The sequence below is a fragment of the Dermacentor variabilis genome, chromosome 2 (assembly GCF_050947875.1).
Source record: "Dermacentor variabilis isolate Ectoservices chromosome 2, ASM5094787v1, whole genome shotgun sequence".
Taxonomy (NCBI): Eukaryota; Metazoa; Arthropoda; class Arachnida; order Ixodida; family Ixodidae; genus Dermacentor; species Dermacentor variabilis.
Window position 1 is genome coordinate 272,091,064 of NC_134569.1, and position 26,644 is coordinate 272,117,707.

At 47.0% G+C, this 26,644-nt stretch overlaps 1 protein-coding gene across 5 annotated transcripts in view; it reads right to left on the reverse strand.

Moving 5' to 3' along the window:
* Window positions 1–18,510: 18,510 nt before the first annotated feature.
* LOC142573306 (COMM domain-containing protein 8-like) overlaps window positions 18,511–26,644 on the reverse strand; it is a 144,909-nt gene continuing 136,775 nt past the window's right edge. For 3 of the 5 annotated variants that reach the window (XM_075682981.1, XM_075682974.1, XM_075682979.1), the window contains 2 exons: window positions 19,415–19,454; window positions 18,511–18,653 (listed from right to left, as the gene is read on the reverse strand). In XM_075682981.1, the coding sequence (XP_075539096.1) occupies window positions 18,630–18,653; window positions 19,415–19,454 (64 nt within the window). In that variant the 3' untranslated portion in view covers window positions 18,511–18,629. The remainder of the gene's footprint in view (window positions 18,654–19,414; window positions 19,455–26,644) is intronic. The other 2 variants (XM_075682977.1, XM_075682980.1) reach the window with 1 other exon arrangement.

The window sequence follows — 26,644 nt, forward strand, 5'->3', positions numbered from 1 at the left end:
TGCCGTTTCCTTGCGATTGGCATGCTTCTCCGACGCTTGTCCTGCGTGCGCCGGGAACCACTTGATTCGAGTCCTTTTGCCGTGGTCTGCCTGTCGGAGCAGGACGCGTGCCGCCGTTGGGGCAATTCTTCCTTTGGCGTAGTTCCTCACCGCCTGTCTGGAGTCGCTGAGGATCATGTGGCATTCTCGGTCTACGATGGACAGGGCGATGGCTATTTCTTCTGCTTCCTCCACTTACTTGCTCGATGTGCTGGCGGTCGCCCGCACGTTGCCTCCGGAGTCGACCATCGCGATCGCGAAGCCGTTGCAGCCGGCATATTCGGCTGCATCCACGTATCTGGCGCCTGTGTCTTCCGCGTGCAGGTCCGTCAGTGTCATGGCTCTAGCGCGTCTTCTGCCTTCGTTGAATTCCGGGTGCATGTTCCTCGGCAAGGAGTCAACCCGCACGTTCCGTCGTACGTGGTCGGGGACGGGGCATTTTGGTTCGTGCTGTTCGTGATAACCGATGCCTAGACTGCACAGGATCTTTCTGCCAGCCTTTGTTGATGACAGCCTTTCCAACTGAGCCGCTCTTTGCGCTTCGGCGATCTCGTCGAGCGTGGTGTGTACGCCCAGCTGGAGGAGACGTTTCGTGTTGGTAGTTTCGGGTACACCGAGTGGTGTCTTGTAAGCCCTCCGGATTAGGATGTCTAGCTTGTTTTTTTTTTCGCTTTTCACCCACTTGTGGAAGGCTGCCACGTACCCTATGTGGCAGAGTACGAAGGAGTGTATAAGTCTGATGAAGTTCTTCTCCTTCATGACTCCCTTCTTGGTGGTAACGTGCTTGAGCAGTCTGGTGGCGTTGGCCGCCTTACCCATGATGCGGGTGATGGTGTCTTCGTTCCTGCCGAGCGCTTCGATCGTCATGCCCAGGACTCGGATCTTGTTGACCGTCGGTATTGTGTTGCCATCCCTGGTGTGGATCTGGATTTTCGTGTTTTCTTTGCTTCTTGATTCGGTGCGTTTTGATCGGTTGTTAAAGCAGGAGCTCCGACTTAGTTGGGGAGCAACGCAGTCCTGTAGCTTCCAGGCTTTCTTAGATCGTGTCGACGGCAGTCTGTAGTGTGGATTTTATGCGGGCATCACAGCCCCCTTACCCACAGCGTGATGTCGTCCGCGTATATCGTGTGCTTCAGTCCTTCAAGCTGGCATAGTCTTTTGGCAAATTGAATCATAACAAGGTTAAATAGCATCATTACTTCCGCGAAAAAAGTCCGCGAAAATTACTTTTCGCGGACTTTTCGAAGTCCGCGAAAAGTAATTGAGGATAGCCATATTGAACGTCGACGCCATGTTGAATAAAGCCTGCGACTTCAGTTCCTCAGCCCCCAGAAAGGCTTGAGTGCTAGCATACCGCTGGGCGTATTTGGTAACCACAGCGATAAACACACAATTTGCGGAAGTAAACAGAGGAAAGGGACGTAGTGAGTTGGCCGCCCTTTTCGAGCTCTGGCATAGTTTGAAAAATGAATGTGGCGAAGTATGACGCACAAAATAGAATATGTCAACCCAAATGAATCAGCGTGGTCATACTTGCGCGACACGCCATGGTGGCCTGCCACCACCAGGACATCATGAAGTTGCAGCGATTAGAGTTTTCATTGGGTACTTGAGAATAAAAACGGGCACGTCAGAGACGTCCGAGGGACATTTCTGGGGTACAAGAGCACATCAACCCCCCCCAAAAAAAAAGAAAATAAATCACGAATATAAGCTTACAAATAGGGACATCATAAGATCGAGCACTATGGCGCTTCTTGATCTTGTTTAGGATGATGTCAGCATTTCATTCAGCGTTTATTTCTGAGAAAATGAGTTGAAGTTCCGTTTATTTGCATCACAATGGCAGGCGTAATCAGGCAAACATTAACAGTATTTCATTAGAGAGTGCCTGTCTACTCTGTGGAGATTACGTATGACAATGACAACAAACACACAAAGCTTTGCTTACATCGATTCGCACATACATGGGACCCGCATAATTTTTTGACTGTCAATTTAAGTGCTTAATAATGGCGCTCATTAACGCAATATTTCCATTTATAGTGAGCAAAATCGGCTGTCGTATCCACAGTAGAATTGATTTAAATGGCAATAATCCCATGGACATTATATCGTTGCCAACTTCAGTGGGATTGGAGTCGTCAAAATGGGATACAGTTGACAGGGAAATCAGGAGGTTGATGAACGGCAAGAAGGCGGAAGCTTGCGCAAGACCTAAGGGATATAAAATGTCTTTTTGAGCAGCTTGGTCAAGGGGCCACGCAATGGTTTCCACGTCTATTAAAAATCCTCCAAAATATAAACAGAGGCCGACAAAAATGCGGGCATTTTGGGAAAGGTGAAACCGCTGGAAATTTCAGGACAGCATTAGCCTAAATATAAAAGATGACTTAAAGATAAGAAACCATAACGTTGACAGGGTGGCCAAATTCTGGCACAAATAAATCGGCTGTTGAAGCAGTTCAGCTAGAACGCAATGGTGCGAAATAAGGCGAGAATGTCGGCAAGAGTTGAACAAAGGTCAAGTAGGTCCTGTGGCCGACGCCAGCGCTCGGCAGCTGTCAAGCGACTGCACGTATTAGCGAGATGCCTGGTCGTCAGTAGTTACAGTATGATTCGGGTCTCAAATATTGGACGCGGACTCCATCACATTGAATACAGTGCATTCTACGGTATCATTCTTGGACAGATGGTACCCATTCTCGCGCAATGAGGATGGGAACAAATTGTCTCACGTGCCGGCTGTCACCTTCCTCCTACTGCCAACATTCCTTTCCCTCCGTAGTTGCTTAGCTTTTATTGGGTTCGGCTGCTAATCAAGAGGTCTCGGGATCGCAGCCGTATTTAAATGGCTGCGAAATGCGAAAACCCGCGTCCTTAGGGTTAGGCGCACGTTAAAAATCCCAAGTGGTCTAAATTATTGCCGAATCCTCCACTACGGCGTGCCTCATAATGAAATCGTGGTTTTGGCAAGTAAAGCCTCATAATGTGTTATGTAACATTTCTTAAGGATGTCCTGGGCAGTCGCACAACTCCTGAATACAATTAAGTGTCAGGAGTTGCGCGTGAGGTCTTTGAATATGTCATCATCATCATCATCAGCAGCAGCAGCAGCAGCAGCAGCCTGGTTACGCCCACTGCAGGGCAAAGGCCTCTCCCATACTTCTCCAACAACCCCGGTCATCTACTAATTGTGGCCATGACACTTCCCTTCCCTTGGAATCTAGTCCGTGTATAATAGCTGTGTCTTACTAGTACTCACCTACGGGGCAGAAACTTGGAGGCTTACGAAAAGGATTCTACTTAAATTGGGGGCGACACAACGAGCTATTGAAAGAAGAATGATGGGTGTAAATTTAAGGGATAAGAAAAGAGCAGATTGGGTGAGGGAACAAGCGCGAGTTAATGAGATCTTAGTTGAAATCAAGAAAAAGAAATGGGGCATGGGTAGGGGATGTAATGAGGAGGGAACATAACCGATGGTCATTAAGGGTTGAATATGTGGATAGCCTTTATGGCGTTCGATAGCAGCTAGTCTAAATTGCGGCTATATAATAAAGGCGGAACGGCAACATGGTAGAGAATGTGGAGAACATACAAATCCCGCATATATTACTGCACAATAATTTTAAATAGCGTTCTTGCTTCACGCACGTGGATAACCGCCATAGGAGACTACTTTGGAAACTAACTGCAAGTACTGTACATGTCGTACCCAAGGGTGTACTTGGCCTGGTGGCCAGTAAATGTCACCTAATATTGCGAGCAGCTTCGCCCATAGCATGCTGACGGATGACGACGCAGACTGGAGTGACTAGCGCAAGAGTGGACAGGGGACACTAAACACGCTACAAGGACAAGCGCCCAATTGGAAGTTTGCGCTTATCCTTGTCGCCTCTTTAGTGTCCCATGTCCACTCTTGCGCTAGTCACTTTAGCATGGAATACCAACTAGCCCGGTCTCACACCCTGCGACGACACAGGGACAGTTTGCTCAACTCTTGTTTCGTCACTTTTGTGTCAAGGTGAAAAACCAACATATCCATGTATATGTCTTAATACTTCAGCACATCTAGATCTGCAGCTGCGGCGGTAGCCCATGAGTGCGCATTGCAAAGTCGCTAGTGAAATAATTGTGTGCACCTTAACAAATTCGATAGGGGAAAATCAAAATCCGTCCACGACGGCGTCTCTAGTAGGCGCTGTGCGATGTTCGGACGTTAACAATGTGTGCCGACTGAAGAAAAGCTGCCCCGAAGTTAGGGTGGCTAGCCACCCTACCGAAGTGCTTCTGACGGTTAGGCTAGCTTCTTTACTCCGTAGAATGAAAAGAAAAAGAAAAGGAAAGAAAAACAAAGAACCGGATCAAAAGCCCAGAATTATAGTGAACTAGAATATATTCCTAGAAAAGAGACCTGCAGCGCCACCAGCGGCCGTCAGTGGCGTCCGGCGTGTCAAGAGCGCCCATTTCCCTTCCGTTCGCGCCACTAGAAAATATTCTAGTTCACTATACCCAGAATCAACAATTCCTCGTCGCGAGTAAACGCTGGATGACGAGTAATTTCCAGGCGACGAGCGAATACGCTTGATCAAGAACACTGATAACGCCGGCGGGACAAGCATTGTGGCGAAGTTCAATGCGCAGGGATAGCTTTTACTGTTTTATTTTTGTTTGGTTGACGTCATCACACGTCACCGCGGGGATAGGTTATTCCCGTGGTGACGAGGGCACGTGTATTATACCCCTGTCAAGCGGGCAAGTTAAGTGCACTTACGGGGTGTGCACTTCGGGATTTTGAGTCACACTTTAGGCAACGCGCTTCTTAACGGGAAAATAGAGTGCACTCGCAGTAAAAAAAGAAAAAATGGCGACAGACTTAGAGCGCGTTTTTAAAGATGTAAATTAACAAGAGAAAGCTGCTAAAAAGCGATTATTTTAAGTAGAATTATATATAAAAACTAACTTCATCCATTTGTCTCAACAAAAAATGAGGATGTTTTTATTATAAGTGTGTTGCAAGTCAATGCTGGCCAAGACGAAGCCTAGCCAATCCAAAACAACATGGCGGCGTGCGGCGAGGCGGCAGTTGATCCTGTTCATGATCCTGCTAGAACAGAATATGAGCGAGTATATATGAGCAAAGACGGCGAGTTCGATATTTAGCTGCACTGCAAAATGCCACTCACACGGCTCAAAGCACGACCGGCGTGGTCAGCACGCTTTCACACCAAAATAAACACGTACTGAATGAACATGGCAGCGCCGCAGTGGCGCATCATTCTGGCGCCGTTAGTTGCGTATATGATAAATCTGTTTCTTCATTGTGCTGTTTCGCTTCTCGCTAAACACAAATTATATTGTTAGAAGCTGCTCAATAACTGAAATGAACTTTTATGTCCTTTTTTATATGCATTACATTTTGCGTCGTTTAAAGCGTTGGAGGCGAGGCTAGGCACTCCTTCAAACCGTTGACGGCGAGGCCATAGAGAAAGAAATTCAACAAGAGGGGACACTCTTTAAAAAAACTGGCAACAGGAAACACGTCACGCCTAGTTTCAACAACATCCGTTAGTTGACGCGAGCATCAGAAAAAAAGAATGTGAAATAAACTTCCAGACGTTTTTTTTTATTCCTTCCTACTAAACGTGAAAAAGTTTTGCGTGTAAATGAACTTATACTTTGCAACTGTTTGTTGCGTTGCCTAGCAACAAGCTAGCGGCACGCCAGACGTGCGTGCATACGTCATGCGCCAGACAAGCCGCTGGAGTGAGCGAGGCCGGTCGTACGTGCGAAGCTCGCGTGCTCGGCGACCCGTCTGTTCTGGATATAGCCCATTTTTTGGGGCTCCCGGCCTTCCCACGAAACACACAAGCAGCTATTTGATGTCTAAAAGATGTCTTTAACGGCTAATTCAAAAGCCTAGTAGCTGTCTTGGTCAAGACATTTTGTAGCCATGGACGTCTAGAAGTACTTCAGTAAGCCCTGCTAATGTTACGCTAAAAGTGGGCTAATGAACAGCTTGACAAGAACAACTGAAGACTCTTATTAGACATTCCCTCAAATTTTTGAGGCAGCTGTTACAGTAACCTGACGTCTGCCCACAGTTACAATTTATTTTAAACGAGGCATGGGCATCAGAAAAAAATATATTGTCGGATAGAGTGATGCACAGGTAGTTTTTCCAGATGTGAACCATGGGAATAGTTTAATACAGCCTCATTGGTCAATTAGTGCTTTTTGATTATACCAATCAATTGCATGCCGCCTGTCAGAATTATTTTGCAAATAAAAGATCTGTATTGTATGCTGATATCATTCCAATGTTCGCCCATTGACCTAAACAAGAACATCTCTGCATGAAACACGTCATTATTGACAAAACGTAGCCCTGCTGGGTCTCCACCAAATTGAAACAGTTTCTAGCAAAGAAAAATTTTGTAAGTGATGCTGCAGTGCAGGCAAAAATTACGTCCTGCTTTCTGCTACAGGAGGCACGATAGCCTTACAGCAGTATACGAAACAGAACGATGTGCTGCAATTAGTTCAGAAATAAAGGATAGTACACACCTGGAGAAACACTCTGCCAACCACTCTAACTAGCAATACCAATGTATTTTTCTGATGTCCATGCTTTATTTAAAAGTAAATTGTAACTTACTTTGTAGGTGCCTCTTGTAAGGTAACGCCACATGCTTGCACAGCATCACGCAGAAATAATGGCCACTTCGGCATATCGTCCATTAGTGAATTCCTTGTACGTTGCACGTTACCAGAACTGAAAGATAAATCATAATACGCTGTTATTTTTTTTTCGTAAACTGTACGATGAGCTTTTCATGCATAAAAGATGATTGCAAGCGAAAATGCAGCAATACATCAACTTCACACCACGTCACATACTCATACTTTCTTACCTAATAAATGAGAAAAGATAATTAACAAGAGTGACAAATAACAGCAAAGGTGATCATGGATAAATCTTGCAGATGATTGCCGCCGCTGCCAGAGCAGGCCAGCCTTCGCAGGAGAGCACTTGCTGCCCACAAAAGCTTGCTGTCACAGGCCACGCGTGACGGTTCTTGTAGACATAGGCAAGCAATACCTGCACAGAAGAGGGGAAAAATGCGAGGCATGAAATGGGAATATTGAAATTGGAACTTCAATTAGCAATATGTGCTAAGTAAGAAGTTTGCCTGACATTAAAATTAAATTTAGGCACACCTTTCTCTTAAATTACGGGTATCTCAAGGTATGTACGCATGTACGCTTAAGGTATGTACGCTTAGGTATTTCCTGGCATATAGTCATTAAATTGCATAGCAGAGTCAAAGTCAGCCTTTAATTCAATATATGGTATTTTGTGGCTAAACAGCCACTTATCAACCTGTCAAACAAGTCTGAGAAGCTGCCTGCAAAATATAATCAGTTTAAAACAGTAATCCACTCTGGAGGTAAATGATGAACTAGCTCAATTAAAAAGTTAAACAGCGTTTTATATTGCTGAACTAAAAGCAAGTTTGGCATTTTGCACTGCCTAGCTGTTCCCTTTCTTTCAGACTTAAACATGATGCAGTACACAGAAAGCAGGTAGCATGCAAAGGAGGACTGGTGATAAAGTAGTTTTCCAAAGCAACACTCCTAGCTGGATCAATCACTTTTGTTGATATATTTTCATGTGACCCTAATTGGCTTAGCGCAACACAGCACACAAATGATGCGTCATACAAAATTGAAAGTATCTCATGAAGTGATCAAACATCAAACATCAAAACCATGATGTGATAACATTGTCCACTGTCTTGGAAGTGTTAACATGCTGTTTGCGCGAGAAAGTGCAAAGTGATTCGTTTAGGTAGCAAATTCATCAGTGCACCTTTAGCATGAGGTAATTCTAAGCATCTACTTTGACCCGCAATTGAGAAACCACTGCACATAAAAAGGTGTATTCAAGTAATGGTCCATGCTGAATAATTGCCCACCTAGTGAAAAGTCAAATGTGGCAGGCTAATGGGCTAGGGCAAATAGCTAAATTCTGACACCTTCAATTATATTATTGAAACGGGTGAGAAAAAACAGCACAGGTAAAATTGCAGTTATGAGAAAATTTTAAAAGCACCTCTGCATACTGCTGGAACCCTCAGCATCATTCCTGTTCTACAGGAACATCTCTTGCAGCACAATCTATATCTCAGACGCAGGCACTTCCACACATCACTGTGTGATCTCCTCACAATAAGGTTAAAAACAGTCTGACACAAGTTACCTGATGTGATTCATTTTGCAAGCGCCAGCCAAGTGCTGACTGACGGTGGTAGAGCGAAATTGAAGTGTGCCCTTGTATGGAAGCCTCGGCCCATGTTTTATCAATTCTAGCGGCAAAGCACACCTTTTACAGCATATATAAATTTTACATTAGACTGCTTGCTGATGCTGTACAGTAAATTCCTGTAAAGAAACTAAATCACACAGAAAACATTTAGAATACCAAACTAATCAAATAATGGCTTGAATACATTTGTGCATTAGGGAAGGAATGTGTAATGTATCATGTTGCAGCAAATTTTTGCTCATGTATGGAATACTTGTATGACATAACAGAGTTAATTTGCGAGTTCTTACATAGCACTGACTACGTAGAGTTAAATTTTGTAAGGCTGAGGGGGCAACTAATTAATAGTAGAACTATGTATGTACACTGGTACTGAGAAATCGGTTATAAGGACCAGTGCAAAAATGCCCGTTTTGAGACACCAACTAGCTATTTTACCACGAAGCGCTCCCTGGCCTTAACCCATATAAAATCACTGGGAAGACCAGAAAGGGTACAGTACATTGGCTTGCACTGATCACGATGAGGTCCCGTCATCCAGCTAGTGCCAAGTTACAAGAAGGACGTGCAGCCGTCTATAGAGGGAAAGGAACAAAATAAGAGAGCATCAAGTCAGTTGAAAGGTAGATTTGCAATTACAAATAAGGTTACCCAGTCACAGTCATTCATTAATGAATGCCAAGCTGTCGTGATTTCACTCCCAGATGAAGCACCTACTAGGCTGCCTATTTCGAACAAAACACAAGTGAAATTTCTACATCAGCAGACGATTTAATTTGGAATTGTATAGATGACGTAAACATTGCAGTTACATTTTTGTTTTGCTATAAAGTGGGAACGCTACAAACTGCATAGTCGCTGACACACACGCGCGCACACGCACGAACAAAAGGACACAATATAGGGCGAGTTCAGTCTGGTTCAGCATTACAGCCAGCGCGTCGTCTTCGAATGCACTCCTTCGGTTGGTTCTTGTTACGTTAACCACAAAGACTACCAAGCAGGGCAAAGTTATGACTGGTGTTGCGGAAGTCGTGGAGCGCGGTAGTGCTGAACACAAGCAGAACCCTCGTATAAAAGTAAAGAAGACGAAAACTCGCAGGGCAGAAGAGCCCACCTATCAAGGATTGTCGCGGGTAACACCTAAAGATATTCACATTGTTGACAAAAAACGAAGTGCAATGTATTTCACTTACCGGAAAAAGTGTTATCCGAACGTGCGACGTACAAAGACACACTGAGACACGAAGGCGGCGAACGCAGATCCCGCCATTGTGGTAGTAAGCCGTCGGCGAAAACAAGCAATACAGCCGATGTCACGAAGCACTGATGCAAAACACACGGCAAACAGCATCAGCACAGCTAAATGACTCCAGTTAATATCCAGTATAAATGTACAGAACGGCTTAGAATGACGCACAACTGGCATAACGAACCCACGTAGGAGACATTGCGGTAGGGTGGCTAGAATTCTAGCCACCCTAATTGCGGGTGGCAGTGGCCGTTTTTTCAAACTTCCTGCAACCCAGTGTTTCCAGCACGGAATGAGATGTCTGACAAATTTGGATTGTGCTGCCGAAGCGATCGCAGCGCGCTGGCTTTGTGACACCGCTGTGCAACGCCGGCGTTTCGCTCCTGCTGCTGATGGTTTCCAGGCGTCGTGTGTGCGCCCCGTAAGGAAAACAATAACGCGCCCTTGATTGTTGAAGTTCTGGTGTGAAATTATTTTGCATTAAAGCCAATTAAGTTATGTTGTTTCCAACGAGTTCGATTTGTCTGTGGCGTTTTTTATTCGATAACGCCGACGGCTGACGGTAACCGCACTTTTAACACGTCGTTTGACATTTTATGCACTTTTAGACAAAAAGATCTAGAAAAGTTCTTGAGTTAGACATTCTGAATGTGTTTACCAAAATAGACTCTAGTGACACCAGTAGTGGGTTTCGCCGCAGATAGAATATGTACTAGCATATTCCAAGTGCTGAGGTTATGTTTAGAAGAAATTCTATTTTCAGTCTTATCATAAACCAAGACGTCCACAGCCGTTCGTAGCCGTTTCAAGAAGTTTTTGAGAGGTTCTGTGTTTCGTGGGTTCTCTATTGGCGTTTTTCACTGGTCGATTCGGAGCAGGATTTCTTGCTCCGCGGCAACGAATCCGAATTTCACTGGTCGATCTGGAGCGGGTTCGCGCGTTCCACTGGTCGTTTCGGATCAACTCGCTCCGCGCCGGATCGCTCTCACTTGCTCCGCCGCCGAGGCGCGGATTCGGGCGGAAATAGCTCGCGTCACTTCCGTCTTCAAGCGAAATCGGTACCCGGTTGGTACGCACAACATTGTGTTGCTTCGCAAAATGGCTGCGTTCGGTGCTGCTGCAGCGCTCGCGTTTAGCGATGAGAGCGCGGACGACAGCGATTACGAAGTGACGCAGGTGCTGTACGAAGCCTTCTATGCACGTTGTCCATGCACAATCCTTGCGGGCGCGACATGGAAATGACGGACTATTCGACTGCCACGGTCAAATTACATACGGGGAACGGCAAGTTTGGTTGCCGTGGAAACGTACAGAACGGAAGTAGGGCATGGTTTTCGGAACCGGTTCGTGCGACGTGTGCGCAGACTTCCTGTGTGATCCGCCGCGGAGCGTTTTTGCGCTCCGCTGGGCGATTCGGATTTGTGAAACCCGAGCGCTCGCTCTAGGATTTGGGCGGCCGCTCCAGAACGACCAGTGAAAAACGCCATATGCTTCTCTTGCGTATCGTCTGTATTTCGACACGGCACCACTGCACTACTGGACTACGGCAAGGTGAGAAAATGTGCTTGACAGTGTGCGGCGCATTTTAAGCACATTTAGGTTTAGTTCGAGTGGCGCAGTCAGCGAAAAAAAGCTCCGCCGTCCTGGCGCTGTTAATATGAGTTAATGCCTCGTCCTGGGAGATGTTTGCGACGCTTTCTATGAGCCCCAACATTACTGTAACTTATTTCGGTAGTTTTTGGGCACGCTTGCCGCGCCCGGCTTATTGACGCAGTAAGCGAAAACCGGCTCGGCCGTGTGACGCATTTGCGCGTGTGCATGCGTGTACTACGTTGTAGCGCCTAAGACAGACAAGTGTTCGCGCATTCTGTGGCCCCCAACATTATTGTAAATAACGTCGTTATATTTGGGGTAGTTTAGAAGTACTGTTGCCGCGCCCGGCTTATTGACGCAGTTAGCGAAAAGCAGCTCGGCTGTGCCGCAGTTAGTTTCGCGTGTACTGAATCTTACTGGTAGAAGTTCGTGACGCATTCTCTGACCCGAAAAAGTATTGTAATTTATTTGGTAACTTTTTGGGATATCTTGAGGCTTGATCGCCGCGCCTGGGGTTGTGAAGCTGTTAGCAAAAAAGCAAGCCGGCCATAGTGAGTTAGTTTTGCGTGTGCTGAATTTTAGTGGGACAAGTTTGGGACGCATTTTATAGCCCTGCAATAGGATATACCTTATTTCGGTACGCACGCTTCTCGAAAACGCGACGAGCGATTGCCGAGAGTGATAACACGGGAGTGTTGCATGCGCCGGCAGGACGCGTAAAAGATAACACGGAGGAGCTCAAGAACATGACATTTATGTATTCTGAGCGACTGAAAACAGCCTTTGCACCCACGAGTCTGACTTGAGTGCGATTAGAAGGCATTCTGCGAGCGTGTAACATGGTCTGGCTGAGCCTGTGTTGTAGCCACCTTTGTGTACTTGGCGTACCATCGTGTTGACTGAGGCCAAGTTGTTTTGGAAACGCGCAGTCACCCGTGTATTTGTGCACTTAAAGTGCAGGAAATAATACTAGGGAAAGGAGGGGTGCTTGAAAATCGGATGTTCAGATTCTATGGCATTGTTTGGAAAAAGTCCTTGCTGCGAAATGTACGTAAAAGTGAATTTATCTGTAATGCCGCTCATTCACCACTTACGCACGTTTCGCCTCTACACGCAATACTCCTGTTAGGTCAATATACCGAAATGATACATGCTTGTAATTTACTTTCTTTCAGCTGATGGCATCCGGTGGAGCATCGTACGGCAACGACTGCTGCTTACCTGGTGCCACAACTTTGGATGAATGCAGAAGAAGCCCGGAACGAGCATTTATATAGAGCAAAATAAACATTTCATTATTTCAGAAGACGTCTTTCATTTTCTTTATGAAATTGCACCTGACAGATTCGGCGCAGTGTTTTAAAGGTCAATCGCAATCATTTCTACTTAATAATGAAACGATTCTACGCCAAGGTCCCGCGAGGTTCAGCAGAAGCGAAAAAAAAAAATGAATGCCGCGCCGAGCAGCGGAGCCGGCGCGGCGTGTACCAACTGGTGTTCAAAACGTGCGCGCCCAAAACCGAAACGTGTCGACAACATCCGCTTGGTGTGCTACAGTCAATTCGGCCGCTGGGCTCTATGGACAAGAACGGCACCGAGAGCGGCGCTGCTGCGCCGGCGTTGAGAGCGCCGCATGCGAAGCAAAATTCTATTAGCGGGTGGTACCCCTCTCCCACCTCTCGTTCGCACCGCCTTGATTGCCTCCTGCACTGCGCGTGTTTGGGCACGTTTCGTGCGGCGCGCGGTGTGTGCGTACGTGTGCGCGCGTGGACATTTCATTCGAAGGGTGTAGTACAGTCTGTTTCACATTTAGGGGAAAACTCGGAGCGCATTGCATCGCGATGCGGCGAGCGCTTGAGTCAGGCGGCGGCAGCAGCTCGCGCAGGTGCTCGAGGGGCGGGATCTTGAACGGCGTCGTCTGCTACGGCGACGCGCGCTGGCCGCATTTGTCGGGAAGCGTTCTACTGTCAGTTGCAGGGCGCCGATCTCATCGTTACTGCGTGAAATGAGCCAGTATGTTTTACTAAGCGTTGTGCGACGCCCACTGATACGCCTCGAAGGTAAGTTCATCGCTGCAGGGCAGTCATAGATGACGTACTGATTCCATACATTCTTGACGGCCCGTTTCTGGAAGACGACTATATATTCTAACGCGATAGGTGGCCGATCCGCACAGCTCGTGTTGTGCAAGATCTGCTGGAAGAGCGCGCAGTCACTCTCTTGGAGTGGCCGCCTCGATCCCCGGGCGCCAACATCATTTAAAATGTCTGGGGCTCGTTGAAAGTATCGCTGCCGCACCATCCCCTCTATCAGTCGCCCGCGGATAGGGTTCGATCCACCATCGCCAGCGACTGAGACGTGCTGCGAATGAACACATCCCTGATCAAGTCATTTTACACTTCACTGCCTTCCAGGATGAGCGCTGTCATCGTTGCCGCTGGGGACATGACGAGATACTAACTGAAGTTCCGAGCGTGACGTGTCCAATTCCCCGCCGGCGAGCAGGGTCTGTCTGGTGCCGCGAATGATTGTCGAGAAAAATCACTTCCAGCTCATTGTCTTAACCTAAACCTTTCCTTTAATCGTATCCGTTTGTTTTATCGTGTTCGACCCCCACAGTTATCATTGTTGAGTGCTTTGTTTTCCTTTCGAGTCAAACAAAGACTGAGCACGTTGCGCGCACATCTTAGTGCGTCTTGTCGCTGCTTATTACGGTAGCACACACAGTGAAGAAATACGTGCACGCGCTCAGTACCCCGGCCATTCGAAAGAACAAACGAAGCATGCTGTCAAAAGAAGTTTGTGGAACTCCTTTATCGCCGATGAAGGTTCAGAGTTTGGCGAGGCACAACGTTTAGTAAAGAATATCAGCTCAGTTCCCGCAGTACCGATGAAATCGGTGCACTGCCCCTGGCAGTAGCACGCTTCCCGACAATGCGGCCAACGCGCGCCGCCGTAGCAGACGACGCAGATCACGACTCCGCCTCTCGAGCGTCTGCGGCTGCTCGAGCTGCTGCCGCCGCACAACTCAATTCCTTGCCGCATCGCGATGCAATACGTTCCGAGTTTTCCCTTAAGTGTGAAACAGACTGTACACGCTTCTATTTGCCTTTAAGAAGATGGGTACGCTTGACGTATATTTTTATGGCTGCAATGCGGCGAAAGGGGAGCGTCTGCTTAACCATGTAAGTGACGCTGAGCAGGTAATTGGAAACGACATCGTATGTGCCGCCGGAAAAATCGTCAGTATGTGCCGCCGGAAAAAGTCATTTTTGCAGTTTCTCACAATATGTTTGCTACAAATCTGTGTTGCCTCTGATGGCGACAACGGACTTCCATCGACACTGTGCGGAAATAAACAAAATATATCGCTGCATAGCACAAGTACCACATGCGCACACAACTTTAACTAGTACGTCCCCTACAATATAGAATATAGACAGCAATGTAGACAGCTTGGCCATTTTTTAACAGTGCTCAAGAGACGGAAGTTGAAAGTATTAGTAATCATTCCTGCTTCACCAATGCCGACGCGACCAAGACGCGGGCGCGTATCGTCCAGTAACTCGATCGATCGGTGCAGTGGTGAAGCGGGAACGAACTCTGGTCATGTTCAATGCATCGTGCACATATTCAATTTCTCGGGACGCGTGAGCTTCGGCCACTGCTAGCGCATACAACAGAAGTGGTTTTCATTCTTGGGCAGCGCACACACAAACGAAACACGAGAAAGAAGACAGGACAAGCGCTCGTCGAACAACTTAGTTTTTATATGAATAAAAGGATTATGTACCGAGTAATTATTAAATTCATGTGGGTTACATATAAAAACCGTCATACACTCAGGAGTGATCAATGAACGAGGTCGCTTCGTTTGCCAGTTGTTTACTTCGCTCGGCGCACCGCAGTAATCCATGTCTGTCGTCTGCATTTTTCGTACCATTTTCTTGTGAATCGGCAGAATTTCACTGGTGGAATGAACCCTTTCGTATTTACATTGCTGTCGTGACAGTTACCAACACAATAATAATTTCCGGTCATCCGAAGAGACGCCGTCGCGAACACGAGACGTTTCGCGCGCAGCGCGAACTGAACGCGCGCGCGACCGTGAAGGGAAGCGGCGGCGGAAGCCTACACCCGTTGGAGATGAAATCGTTCCGCCAGGGGAGAAACGAGCGCTGGCGTCTAGGATGAAACTTGGCGTGCGGTCGTCTATGGGAGTGTCCGCTCTTGTTAAAAATTGAGGCTACGCACTCGGCCAGCAAAGTGCCTTCCGTGAACGTACTCCTACTTGAGTGCACTCATCTGAAAGTACACTCCGCTGCGACGTTAAGATTTGGGAAAGTGCACTTAAAAACCGAGTGCACTCGCCGTAAGTGCACTTAACTTGCCCGCTTGACAGGGGTATAATTAGTTGCCCATCAGTGACGCTTACCGAAAAAGAGATAGCTTTTCTAATGAGATAGGGAGGTCGTGATGTCACGATGGGCCATTCTTGGTTGCATCTATTTAAAGTCCTGTTTCTTCAAAAAAACATTTAGTTGGACGTAGCGCCTTGTCCGTACATGTTGTTCTTTTAGTCCGCGTCTTCGTAGCGCTCTTTTCATCAACTATGCAAAACCAACTCGCCCACATCAAGCTTCTGCCACCGCGGGAAGTTTGAAAAGTTTAAGGTGAGTACGCCACGTAGTGGCACTCACACGAACTAAACCCTTGTGTCCAGAAAATCTGGATGCGATCTTCAATTCATCCGAGAAACGCTAACAGAGGTTGCAATAATAATTTGCGAAAGCGCGGGCGATATCCCATCAGCAATGCATTTTATTGGCAAAGATTTGGTGTCATCATGTCCTGCCACACAACTGTTTTTAATCTTGGTTCTTATTTTATCAGTTTCACGACATTAAAAAGTGTGCAGAGCTATGGAGTTAGGTAACACACGGTCACTTAACGATAATGTTTATTATCATCACATATTCCATAGTGATCATAACTTGTAATGAAGTAATCATTCATTGCAGTTGCAACCTCAATTACACAACCACAGCTGCATCAATGTCGGTGGCGATTATGAGGAAAAATAGTGCAAGGTGTATAGTTGACGATGCCATGGCGTATATCTTTCTGCAATGAAGTTTCCATGTGAAAATAAATCACGATACTTACTTTCGGAACGTCCCTCGTAGTATCCGGATATCTGTTTTTCTCTATTTGCACCGAAATTACCTCTTTTTCTCTCTTGTATTCTTATATTTGTAGTTATTTTTGCAACTGCTCGTGCAAATCCGATACCTGCTCTACTTAGCCTTCCAACCTTTGCTTTGACTTTCGGAAATGCTCTGTCCGAATATCGTAACATCCGGCTAACGGATTATTTAAACCGGATATCCTGAATATCCATTTCTTGAAATCCGGTTTCAAACCGTACATTTGCCAAGCCAGGCGGAACAAGGGTCGCATGCACGACCGAGGCTTGCGAGGGCACGGCGGTGCCCCGGCGCAGGTGGTACGACTGCACTGAAGGGGCCGGCGAGAATATAGGAAAATTGCCTACTATATCCTAGGCATTGTTTGCCACTGGAAAGGCCATGGGTAGACGTGCACAAGCTAGGAAAACAAGTAAGCAAAAACAAGCCACAGCAGGGCCAAACAATGCTTACGCATTTAGTAGACAATTCTCGGAATTTCTGTAGGTTTTTTACACGAAGGTTATACGCAAGATTTTCAATTCTTCTTTCTGCAATCGGTATAATTCAGCTTTCTTTAATAATAAAACAACATTAGAATCGGTCCATGCGGTGGTCTAATATAAGAGCATTACTTCTCACATTTAGCCGAGTCGGAAAATATTGAGCTGGCCTCGAACACGCACAAAGCGGTACGAACACAAAAACACGGGGAAAAAAAAACCGCATGATAGAGGTGCTCGTCCGGGGTCGGTGAGAGGAACGCGCACGCTTCGTGAACAAAGCTCCATTGAATTTCGCAAGAGATCAGAGGCATTACCATCAATGCAGACAATCGCAAAATTGACGAAAGAACACTCAAATAATAGGTCGTTTGAATAATATTGTCACGTGGTAGTGACGGTGAAGAAAGCAGCAATACGGTGGAATACAAAACTAGCTTTTATTGGGCGAACCTGTGCCCACAAAAACAGGCTACACTTATAGTGGCGATCGTCCGAGATCTGATCAGCGGGTCAAGCGCGTCGGCTTTTATAGAGCAGTCATCGAATGTTCCAGACTAATCGTTCGGACCCGCGTGCCTTCCACAAAGTTCTACACCATTCGCGTCAGGTGATGAAATCAGATAACATAAGGTTCGGCGACAACATACAACGGATCGAAGCATCGATAACTTTCCAGAAACTTCGGATACATGCAGGCGCGTCCCGCGCTGTGCGATTACATTTGTTAAGGCCAGAATACATGGAGCGAACTTTCATGACGAAGTTCGGGCGGCAGAAAATCTGCCACGCCGCGACGCCGTATGTTCGTCGGGCTGCGCTACATGGAGCGAAGACACGGCGGCCGCCGCCGGTGAGTCGCTGCGTTGTTATCGTTGTGGGTAGGCAGTTTAATTCGCGCTAAGCCACTACTTCAAATATAGACGAGGCAAATGCGCTGTAGTGAAACACATGAAACAAAAAAAAAAGAACTTTAGCGACAACTATTATCGCTTTTGAATTGCAGAACACTCTAAAAACGCGTAAAATTTTGTTTAGAAATGATTTCTAATGTTTTTCATGTGTTTGGGACATTCATGTGCCGATGTAGTTTAAAGAAAGCGGCGATGCTATGCGTTGTGGCAACACTGGGCGGGTAAACAACTTTCGCCTTTCTAACTCCGCGGCTCTGTTCTGTGGCTCAACGCGCGCGCGGCCGAAGCAAGCAGACCCGAAAGTAGCGCACGTGAGCTTGTCTAACCATGGCTGTTATTAACTTATTAACCGGTTTGGATGCCATGAATACGAAAAGTGGGAGACTGGCGTGAACGATAGAGCGGGATCAGGATACACGGACAAGCGGGGAAGCCTAGCCGGAAGTCGGGCGGATAGTGAGACCTGATTGGCTCGCTTTGGGGCGCCGCTCGTTTGCCGCTTCCGGTATCGTCGCCGTCCGACGAACTTTTCTGCGCCAGCTGGATCGGCGGCGAACGACGTTTTCTTCCCGCAGCGCGTCGCGCGTACGCCGCCGGGCGTCGAACGCCGACTATTCGTCGCATATTCGCTCCATGTATTCTGGCCTTTAGGCGGCGAAACGTGGTTGCCCGATAAAGATAAGTACACGTGTCAATATAATGCATTCAGCGACTTTAATAATCAACGTAAACCCATGGTTTATTTGTCTGGCGGCTTCCCGTGACTTTGGCCTTCAGCAGCAAGGTCCAGTTCTCGTGCTTGCAGGCTCATCACAGCCTAAACTGCGTCACAGCCTGCGAAAAAAAGAAAAAAGAACGCGCATCTTGAGTAGAAACGTCAACAGTGAACCCACTTTGCGGGCTAAACTGCTCAAACTGTCGGTGACGCGTCATGCTAGGCCGCTAACCGAGACTCTTGAACACGTACTGCCATCGCACCTTGTTCACACCGTATAGCCCATGGACAGTGTACATAATCCGAGTTTTCCAAGAATGTATAACGAAAAAACCGTAATATCAACCAGCAGTGAAATTACATGGGCGCTGGTGAGAGAAATTTTAATGATAGGTAGGGAGGTTAGCCGAGCAAAAGGTTTGGCTTGCTACTACAGTTCTATAGTGTACAACTATAGATCAAATAACGAGGAAAGAAAGAACGCAGACCCATGTAATCGCGCAAAAACTCGTAAACGGGCAGCCCCCCCTCCCCCCCCCAGTAAGCATCATCAATAAACACAACGTCGTTCACCTCTATGGTGGAGCCAATAGGGCAAAGATGGATAACATCCACAAGCATTTTACTTCGCCAGAAAATTGGCCATAGTGTCCCCTCTCATCCGGCCATCCATGTTAAATTTGACCTCTGTTGCGTTCATATATAGTACTCCCACGGTTACGAACGAAATTCTGCGTTGTTCGTAAAACATAATAAAGCTATGGACCACTTGCATTTTCAATTTAATACAATGGCCGTAATCAGTTCCAACACTCCGAACTTTGCTTACAAATTACCCATAACGTGCCCTAAGTTTTCGCCAAATATATAAAAAAGATACCTTGTTTAGTTCACCGAGGACACCGGAGAAACCAACCATACTGATGACACATGAAAACAAGATCAAAACGACGTTTCAGTAATTATTTCCAACCCATCTAATAAGTCCAGGAACCTGAAAATTTTGTTACACATTGCACTTCAATTATGGGGTTTTACCTGCCAAACCACTTCCTGATTATGCGGCACGCCGTAGTGGAGGACTCCGGAAATTTCGACCACCTGGGGTTCTTTAATGTGCACCTAAATCTAAGTACACGGGTGTTTTCGCATTTCGCCCCTATCGAAATGTGGCCGCCGTGGCCGGGATTCGAACCCGCGACGTCGCGCTCAGCAGCCCAACACCATAGCCACTGAGCAACCACGATGGGTGTTACACATTTCACTTACTATGATCTATATTTCCCCTAAATACAACCATGTTGTAACTCACTCTTTTCTCAGTACATTGGGAAATGTAGCTCATAATGGCTGCATGACCATTTCAAACACTTGCTAATAACTTTTTATGCATTTACTAGCCGTAGTGGTGTAGTGGCATTGTGCTGCTAAGCTCGAGAACGCGGGACATCTGGGTCGCATTTAGATGGAGGCAAAATGCAAGTTGAACGCATGCGTGTGTTGTGCATAGGGCACACGTTAAAAAAAAACCCTAGGTAGTTAAAACTTACTTCGGAGTTCCCCACTACGGCATGCCTCATAATCATATCGTGGCTTGGGCAGATAAAACGCCTGAATTTTCTTTAATCAATACGCATACACCTCCTTCAAGAACTTGCCATGGCATTCCTACATGTTCGCCAAATTTGACCATGGTGGCCGCTGCAGTCTAAATTCTGCGCCGCTCGTAAGGAACACTGATAACGCGCCAGAGCGCTTGCATACGTAATTTATTGCCAAGCACACATTAAGCCACCGACTTTGAGCCTTATATAAACATCCCCCGTTACCTCCCTTACTGTCGCCAAACAAAGAGAAGCTTCCTCCTTTACTTCACGAAGGACAGCTGGGCGAATTAACTTCATATCAGGCACGAGAAATGGAGAAAAAAAAAAGCGAAGGTTAAGTAATTATTAGCAAAGCTTCCAATGAGGCCAGGAATCTGAACGTTTTGTGACACACTTCACTTATCATGAGCCCCCTTTTCATGAAATAAAACTTGGTGCAGCAAATATTTATCCAGGGACATTGGGAAGCATAGCCCATAGCGGCCTATCACACTTTGTAACAATTCATTTTTTACGAGGCTGTATTTGATCTACAAGCATTTTATTTCACACAGAGATTTGCCATATCGTTCTACGCAGATTCACAAAATTTGACTTGGGTGTTATTTGTAGTTATGCCAGGGTAGCTGGCTTATTTTTGCACCGCTCGTAACACACACTCATAACGCTTCGGGACATTTGTATTGGCAACTTCAGAATCCATAACTCACACCGGCAACACTGTCCGTATCAAGAAAGATAAGACAGCTACGACATTTAAGTTCACGGCGGCTCTCTCGCTTGGTGCTGTGCTCTAATTTCTCGTTTGTGGCGTAGAATTAAGGTGTTTCGCCGAAGCCGAAAGTGTCCTTGATGGCAACTTTTTTATTCTGATCGGTCTCGGGTATTTCAGCGACGAGACCGCCGAAATTGCTGCGCGTGCGTGCAAACGTGCCTGGCGGGCAATTTCTTTTTTTAAGACCAATTCAAGCGAGCCGCACTCTGAAAGGTGCAATCACTTGTCCGCAGCGTTGCTCCACGATACTTGACTGTTTTCGATCTTCATAACCAACTACTCACTGTGACTCGTGTTGCAGTATATATATATACAGTGTTCGACAGAGTTAGGCACTAACTCCGTCGTGCGTTCCGAAGGTAAATACGGATAATGTGCACTGATAGAACCAGGCTAAAGACTCATGTTACCAGGTCAGTGTGTCTTGGGATAGAAACAAATAAGACTTATGTTTATGAGTTGGCGTGCACCTTTCTCTTTCCATTACCTCATCATTTTAACAAGATCGTCTGCATCTGATGATTGGCGCTTGTTCCTGCTCTTAGTACGCCGTGTCCGAGGTGGGGTCTAGGCTTGGTAACATAGGAGACACCCGCCACCTGTAAGAATTCTCAAACTCGGGTGAAACCTGACAAGTAAATAACAACCAATCGGAGGAAGCTCCGTTTCTTCCAATATGCTTCCAAATGTAGCGAGATTTTTTTTTTCAGCAACGTAACATGCATAAGTGTAAATGCATTGACTTGGAAACTGAAGAAGCGTTGTTTGGGGCGTGGAGCTCGCCAGCAAGAAGCGACTGCCCCGTGTTGTTGCTGTGATTCGAAGAGTCCCGACTTTCGCTGTGCCCCAGGCGATACGTCAGCTCAGGCCTACATGCGAAATGTATTCGCAGTTCCTGGCTTAATGGCTGCCTAAGGTCAACAGCGTGGTTCCAATATTGCCATTCTTATTGCTGGCCCACGGATGGCCTAATGTTCACAGCGTGGTGAGAATATCGGCTACGCCATTCTTAAGGAGATCCAACACTGGCCCGGATGACACACGCAGTGAACAATATGTATTAGCACTGTCCTGCAACAAGGCAAGAATTATTGGTTCGACATTCCTACGGACTTGCCCACGTGGGTTACTAAGTTGGCTTTCTTGGAACAACACTGCCTGGTAATATAAGTTTTCGATCGTTTTTACTGCTGCCCTGGTACAGCGTGTTAGATACTTTTTAAAGAAACAACCAATCCACTCTAAATTCTGGGGTTTCTAGGTGCCAAAACCCGCTACTTTGACCACCTCGGTTCTTTAAAGCGCACCCAGTGCATTAAAGCGCACCAAGCTCTGGCTAGCCCGCCATTATCAGCAGCACCTAGCCCAATTCCTGTCCTCGGGAACCTGCCTAACCCACCGCCATCCACCTAGCTTCACAGGAGCTTGTTTTTGGCACTTGCTTATAAATAAATTGTTTTAACATAACCCAGCGTAAACCACTTAGCTACACAAAAGATTCCTGCTCGTATTTTATTTGTAACTGTTATAAAACTTAATATACTTCTGTTATTATTTGCATGGATAGGATTCTTGGTTGTTGAACTAATATAATTCTATCACATTTTCTTAGCTACTAATCGATGTAGACAGTATGGGGACAATTGCGATTAAAAGTGCCACTGGGAAAGAATTCGCGATAATAATGGCTGCGTGCTGTAGAGACAGTGTATTTACAGTATCCATCAAGCTGAAGGCGTTGGCCAAAAGCTGGCAGTGGCTGGCCAGCCGGTTTAGGATTTGGAGCAATTTTTGGAGCAGGAAAAATGTCGTTCTGGAGCAGTTTAGGAGCAGCCACATCAACATTTTGGAGCAGTTTCGGAGCCAAAAAAAAAAGGGGGGGGGGGCCTTTCTGGAACACTTTGAGTAGTACGGCAGTAATCTAGGCATTTGGTGAAGCCTGCTGTTACTGTGCAATCAGTAAGTGCTGCTCAACAGTGAAGCAAGACACAAAGCCAACAGCGACCAATTGAGCTTGCGTTCCCACGGACGTAGCGGCTACCATGCACGGTATGTTGCAAATATGTTTATTTGGGTAGGCAAGAAATTTAATTTTGTGAACAATTAAATAAAATTTTGTAGGCCAAAAAGAACAAGGATATGCACCTGGCTGCAAGACAGACATAAAATTACAAATGAGCTATAACAATTTGTGTCGTCAATTTGACACAAGACAATTAATTTGGTGCAAGACAAAAAGTGATGGCAAATGTCGTATGTGCATTTTAAATGACAAAAATGCTTTGATATGATTTACCACACTAGACGAAAAATGCGCAGTTTGGCCCGAAAGGTGAAGCGCTGATTGCGATAGCAAATTAGTGGATAGCTGGGCAAAGTGAGGATAGTAGATTTAGCGTCCCTATAAAATTGTAAACATTCGCTTACTCGCTAATAACAACGATAGAATGCGTAAGCGTGACTGAACGAGGATGTAGGAAGAAACAGACACACAGAGACAGCGCTGTTTTTGTTTCTGCTACTTCCTACGTCCTCGTTCAGTCGCGCTTACACATTCCATCATGGATCCAAAAGAAACCAGTCCACCGACGTGCTTTAACTAAATTGACAAGCACCGTGTCAGGCGCGCACATGTAAACACGAACACATCTCGCTCAATGAGGGCGGAAACTCGCTGTCAAAATGCTCGTGTGAGGAATCGCGGCAGCAGCGAGCCAACTGTCCTCCGTGCATCTCTCGCCTCATCGCAAACGAAACGTCGAAGGCACAGCGCATACGAAGCTACAGGCACTACGCGCACTCTGCAAACATCCCAGATCGCTTTGACGATTAGGTCCGCGCGGATGTGCACTTTGGCCACGTCGCAGATCGCTTTCAAGACACACGACCGCCGGCAACGCGTCCCTACGACGTGCGCGAAAGGCATCTACTACGGCGTCCGCCAATCGCGTGCCCAACGCCGTAGTAGGCGCCGCGGTTGTCTCCACTCTGTACGGAGCGGTGGGCGAGGAGGACGTCGAGGCACCCTAGCAGCCGCCTCAGATAAACATCCTCGCCTGAATGCCTCATGTGCGACAGGTGAAGAGAGCTTCGCGAGATTGAACCGCTTCGCCGGCTCGTCTTCGCGCGCTTTCAGTCGCACATACAACATGCGGCAATCGACAACGATCTTATCGCCCTTGGACTTTATGCGGAACCTCACGGCAACGCCGACGACAAAAATGTGTCCTTTCACTCCATCGTCATCTTGTTCGCGCTGTTCCCATTATGAATGTATACCAACTCTCCCAACTTTCCATTTTTAAGACAGGAATGCGCCTGGAGTGTCCATATATTTGTCATCGCAATGAAAAGTGGATTACGCCCACTAATAATGCTAGAAGCTCAAGAGACTATGCGTCTACGAACGGCACCAAGATGTAACGCTGCCGTACAGTGTGTCGCAGAGATGGTGAAGGCGGTGGAGAAACCGTTTGTACCAACCCGTACACTCGCTTTCATTGCGAGGCGGTTTGTTGACTTCCCGTGCCTCGTATGGCCTCTGCGAATAAATAAGAGTCGATTTGACGTATCTCGTCGCCAAATAACAGTTACAAATAAAATACAAGCAGGAATTTTTCGTGTAGCTAAGTGGTTTATGCTGGGTTATTTGAAAACAATTTATTTATAAGCAAGTGCCAAAAGCAACCTCCTGTGAAGTTAGGTGGATGGCGGTGGGTTAGGCAGGTTCCCGAGGACAGGAGTTGGGCTAGGTGCTGCTCCCAAGGGCTCCGATCACCACAGGCACATCCGAAATAGCTCTGAAGGCCTATCGCTGCTCGCAATGTGACAGGAGACGGCGGGTGCATACGTGTTAAATTAAAAAAGTAGACTCTGTGTCCCATGACAATTGCCTCTTCCCACTCTTGGCATGCTTCACCGCCTAACACTTCTTTGTCGAGGCGCAGTTAACTTTCAGGAACCAGCGTTACGCAGCACGCCGTGCTTTCCGAGCTTCGAAACTATCGGGTAGGATTATACATAGGTGGAGTCGGCACCACTGCTAATAGCGGCGAATAGCAAGAAGGCTGGTAGCGAAGGTCGAAGCAGCTAGGCCTAGCCGTGATGGTGGCTGCAGCTGCCAGCGGATCTGCGTGCAAGTGCGCCTGCTCGAGGCGGCGACATAATCAAAATTGCGGTGGTGGTGCCTTCCATGAACGCTGTTTCGCGCCTGCGGCCATGGCAAAAAGTTCGTAAAATCGAATAGCGAAGGGTTTTTGCGTCCGAAATTTCAGACGTTCTCATACAATGACTCTATGGGCTAACGTGGAGGTGCCGCGAAGGCGTCCGAATTATCGGGCCTGTCCAAATAATCGGGCGTCCGGAAAGTCGGGCATTGACTGTAGCTGGGAAATCCTACTGAAACCATTGCCTTGCCGTGAAAACGCGAAAATACCGCACTTTCGCGCAGTTCGCGCAAATGGCACTTGAGTGTGCGCAAGCCAGCAGCAGGCAAAATGGCGCAAATGCGCAGTTGGACCACCGCTGCTGGCAATGGTATTTACACATGGACTTCCTTATCTTTTACGGGTGAGCGCTTTTCACCGTCTAACAAATGTTATCGCTCAGCGCGGAACGCACCCGCATGTATCGGAAGTTTCGGGTATGTTATCGATGGAACTATCGATGGTGCTGTTGTCCCCGACGCTTGTGTAATCTGATTGCATGTGCGACGCCAATTGTGTAGAACTTTCTGGAAGACACGTGGGCACCAACGATTACTCTGGAAACTTAGATGACTCATGTATTAACTGCGACGCGCTTGACCGGCAGTTCAGACATTCGACGATCGCCGGCTGTTCGCCGCTGTCATGGTTCTTTGAGTGTAGCCTGTTTATGAGGACACAGATTCGCCCGTAAAACGCTGATTTCGTCATTCCCAGTTTTGCTACTTTCTTCAACGTCACAGCCACGTGAGATCTGGCGGAGGTGCTCGTGCGTTCACGTACGGAAAGCCCCCGCAAAGCCGCTATCCAAGCCCGAAACTCCAGGACAACACAAACGTCGCCAATGGCGAGAGAGTTAGCCGTAGACACCAAGGACTGCTGCCTGAATACGACCCTCTTCCAGAGAAGACCAGAGGGAACAAGCCCAAGTTAGAAACCCCAATGGCTGCCCCAGCGTCCCCCATTCTGCTGCAACAACCTCGGAACCCACCAACCTTCCATTGATCATCGCCTGAAGACCCAGATACGTGGCTGGAGATTTGCGAAGGAATCGCAACTTTCAACAACTGGTACACCGACAAGCTGCGGCATGTATACTTCGCCTTAGAAGACGCCGCCAGAACGTGGTTTGAGAACCGGGAGTTGATCCTGACGACATGGTTCCTGTCCCGTAGCGGCTTCCTGCAGACATTTGCGAGCTTCAAGCGCAAGGAAAGGGGCAAAACTATGCTAGAAATCTGAGCACAACTACTCAACGAGATCATCGCGATCTTCACCGAGGAGACGATGCGTCTGTTCCGCCACGCCTACCCAGATATTTATTTATTTATTATTTATTAGTTACCTGCATCGCCCCGTAGGGCATTACAGCAGGGAGGTTACAAACTTGAATGAATACATCAACAAATTATTTCAACGCGTGGAGAAAAGCACAATTTTCTGTGATGTATACAATGCTCGATGGAAAACTGTTCCAATCTCGAACAGTTCTAACAAAAAAGGAATAATGGAAGGCGTCACCC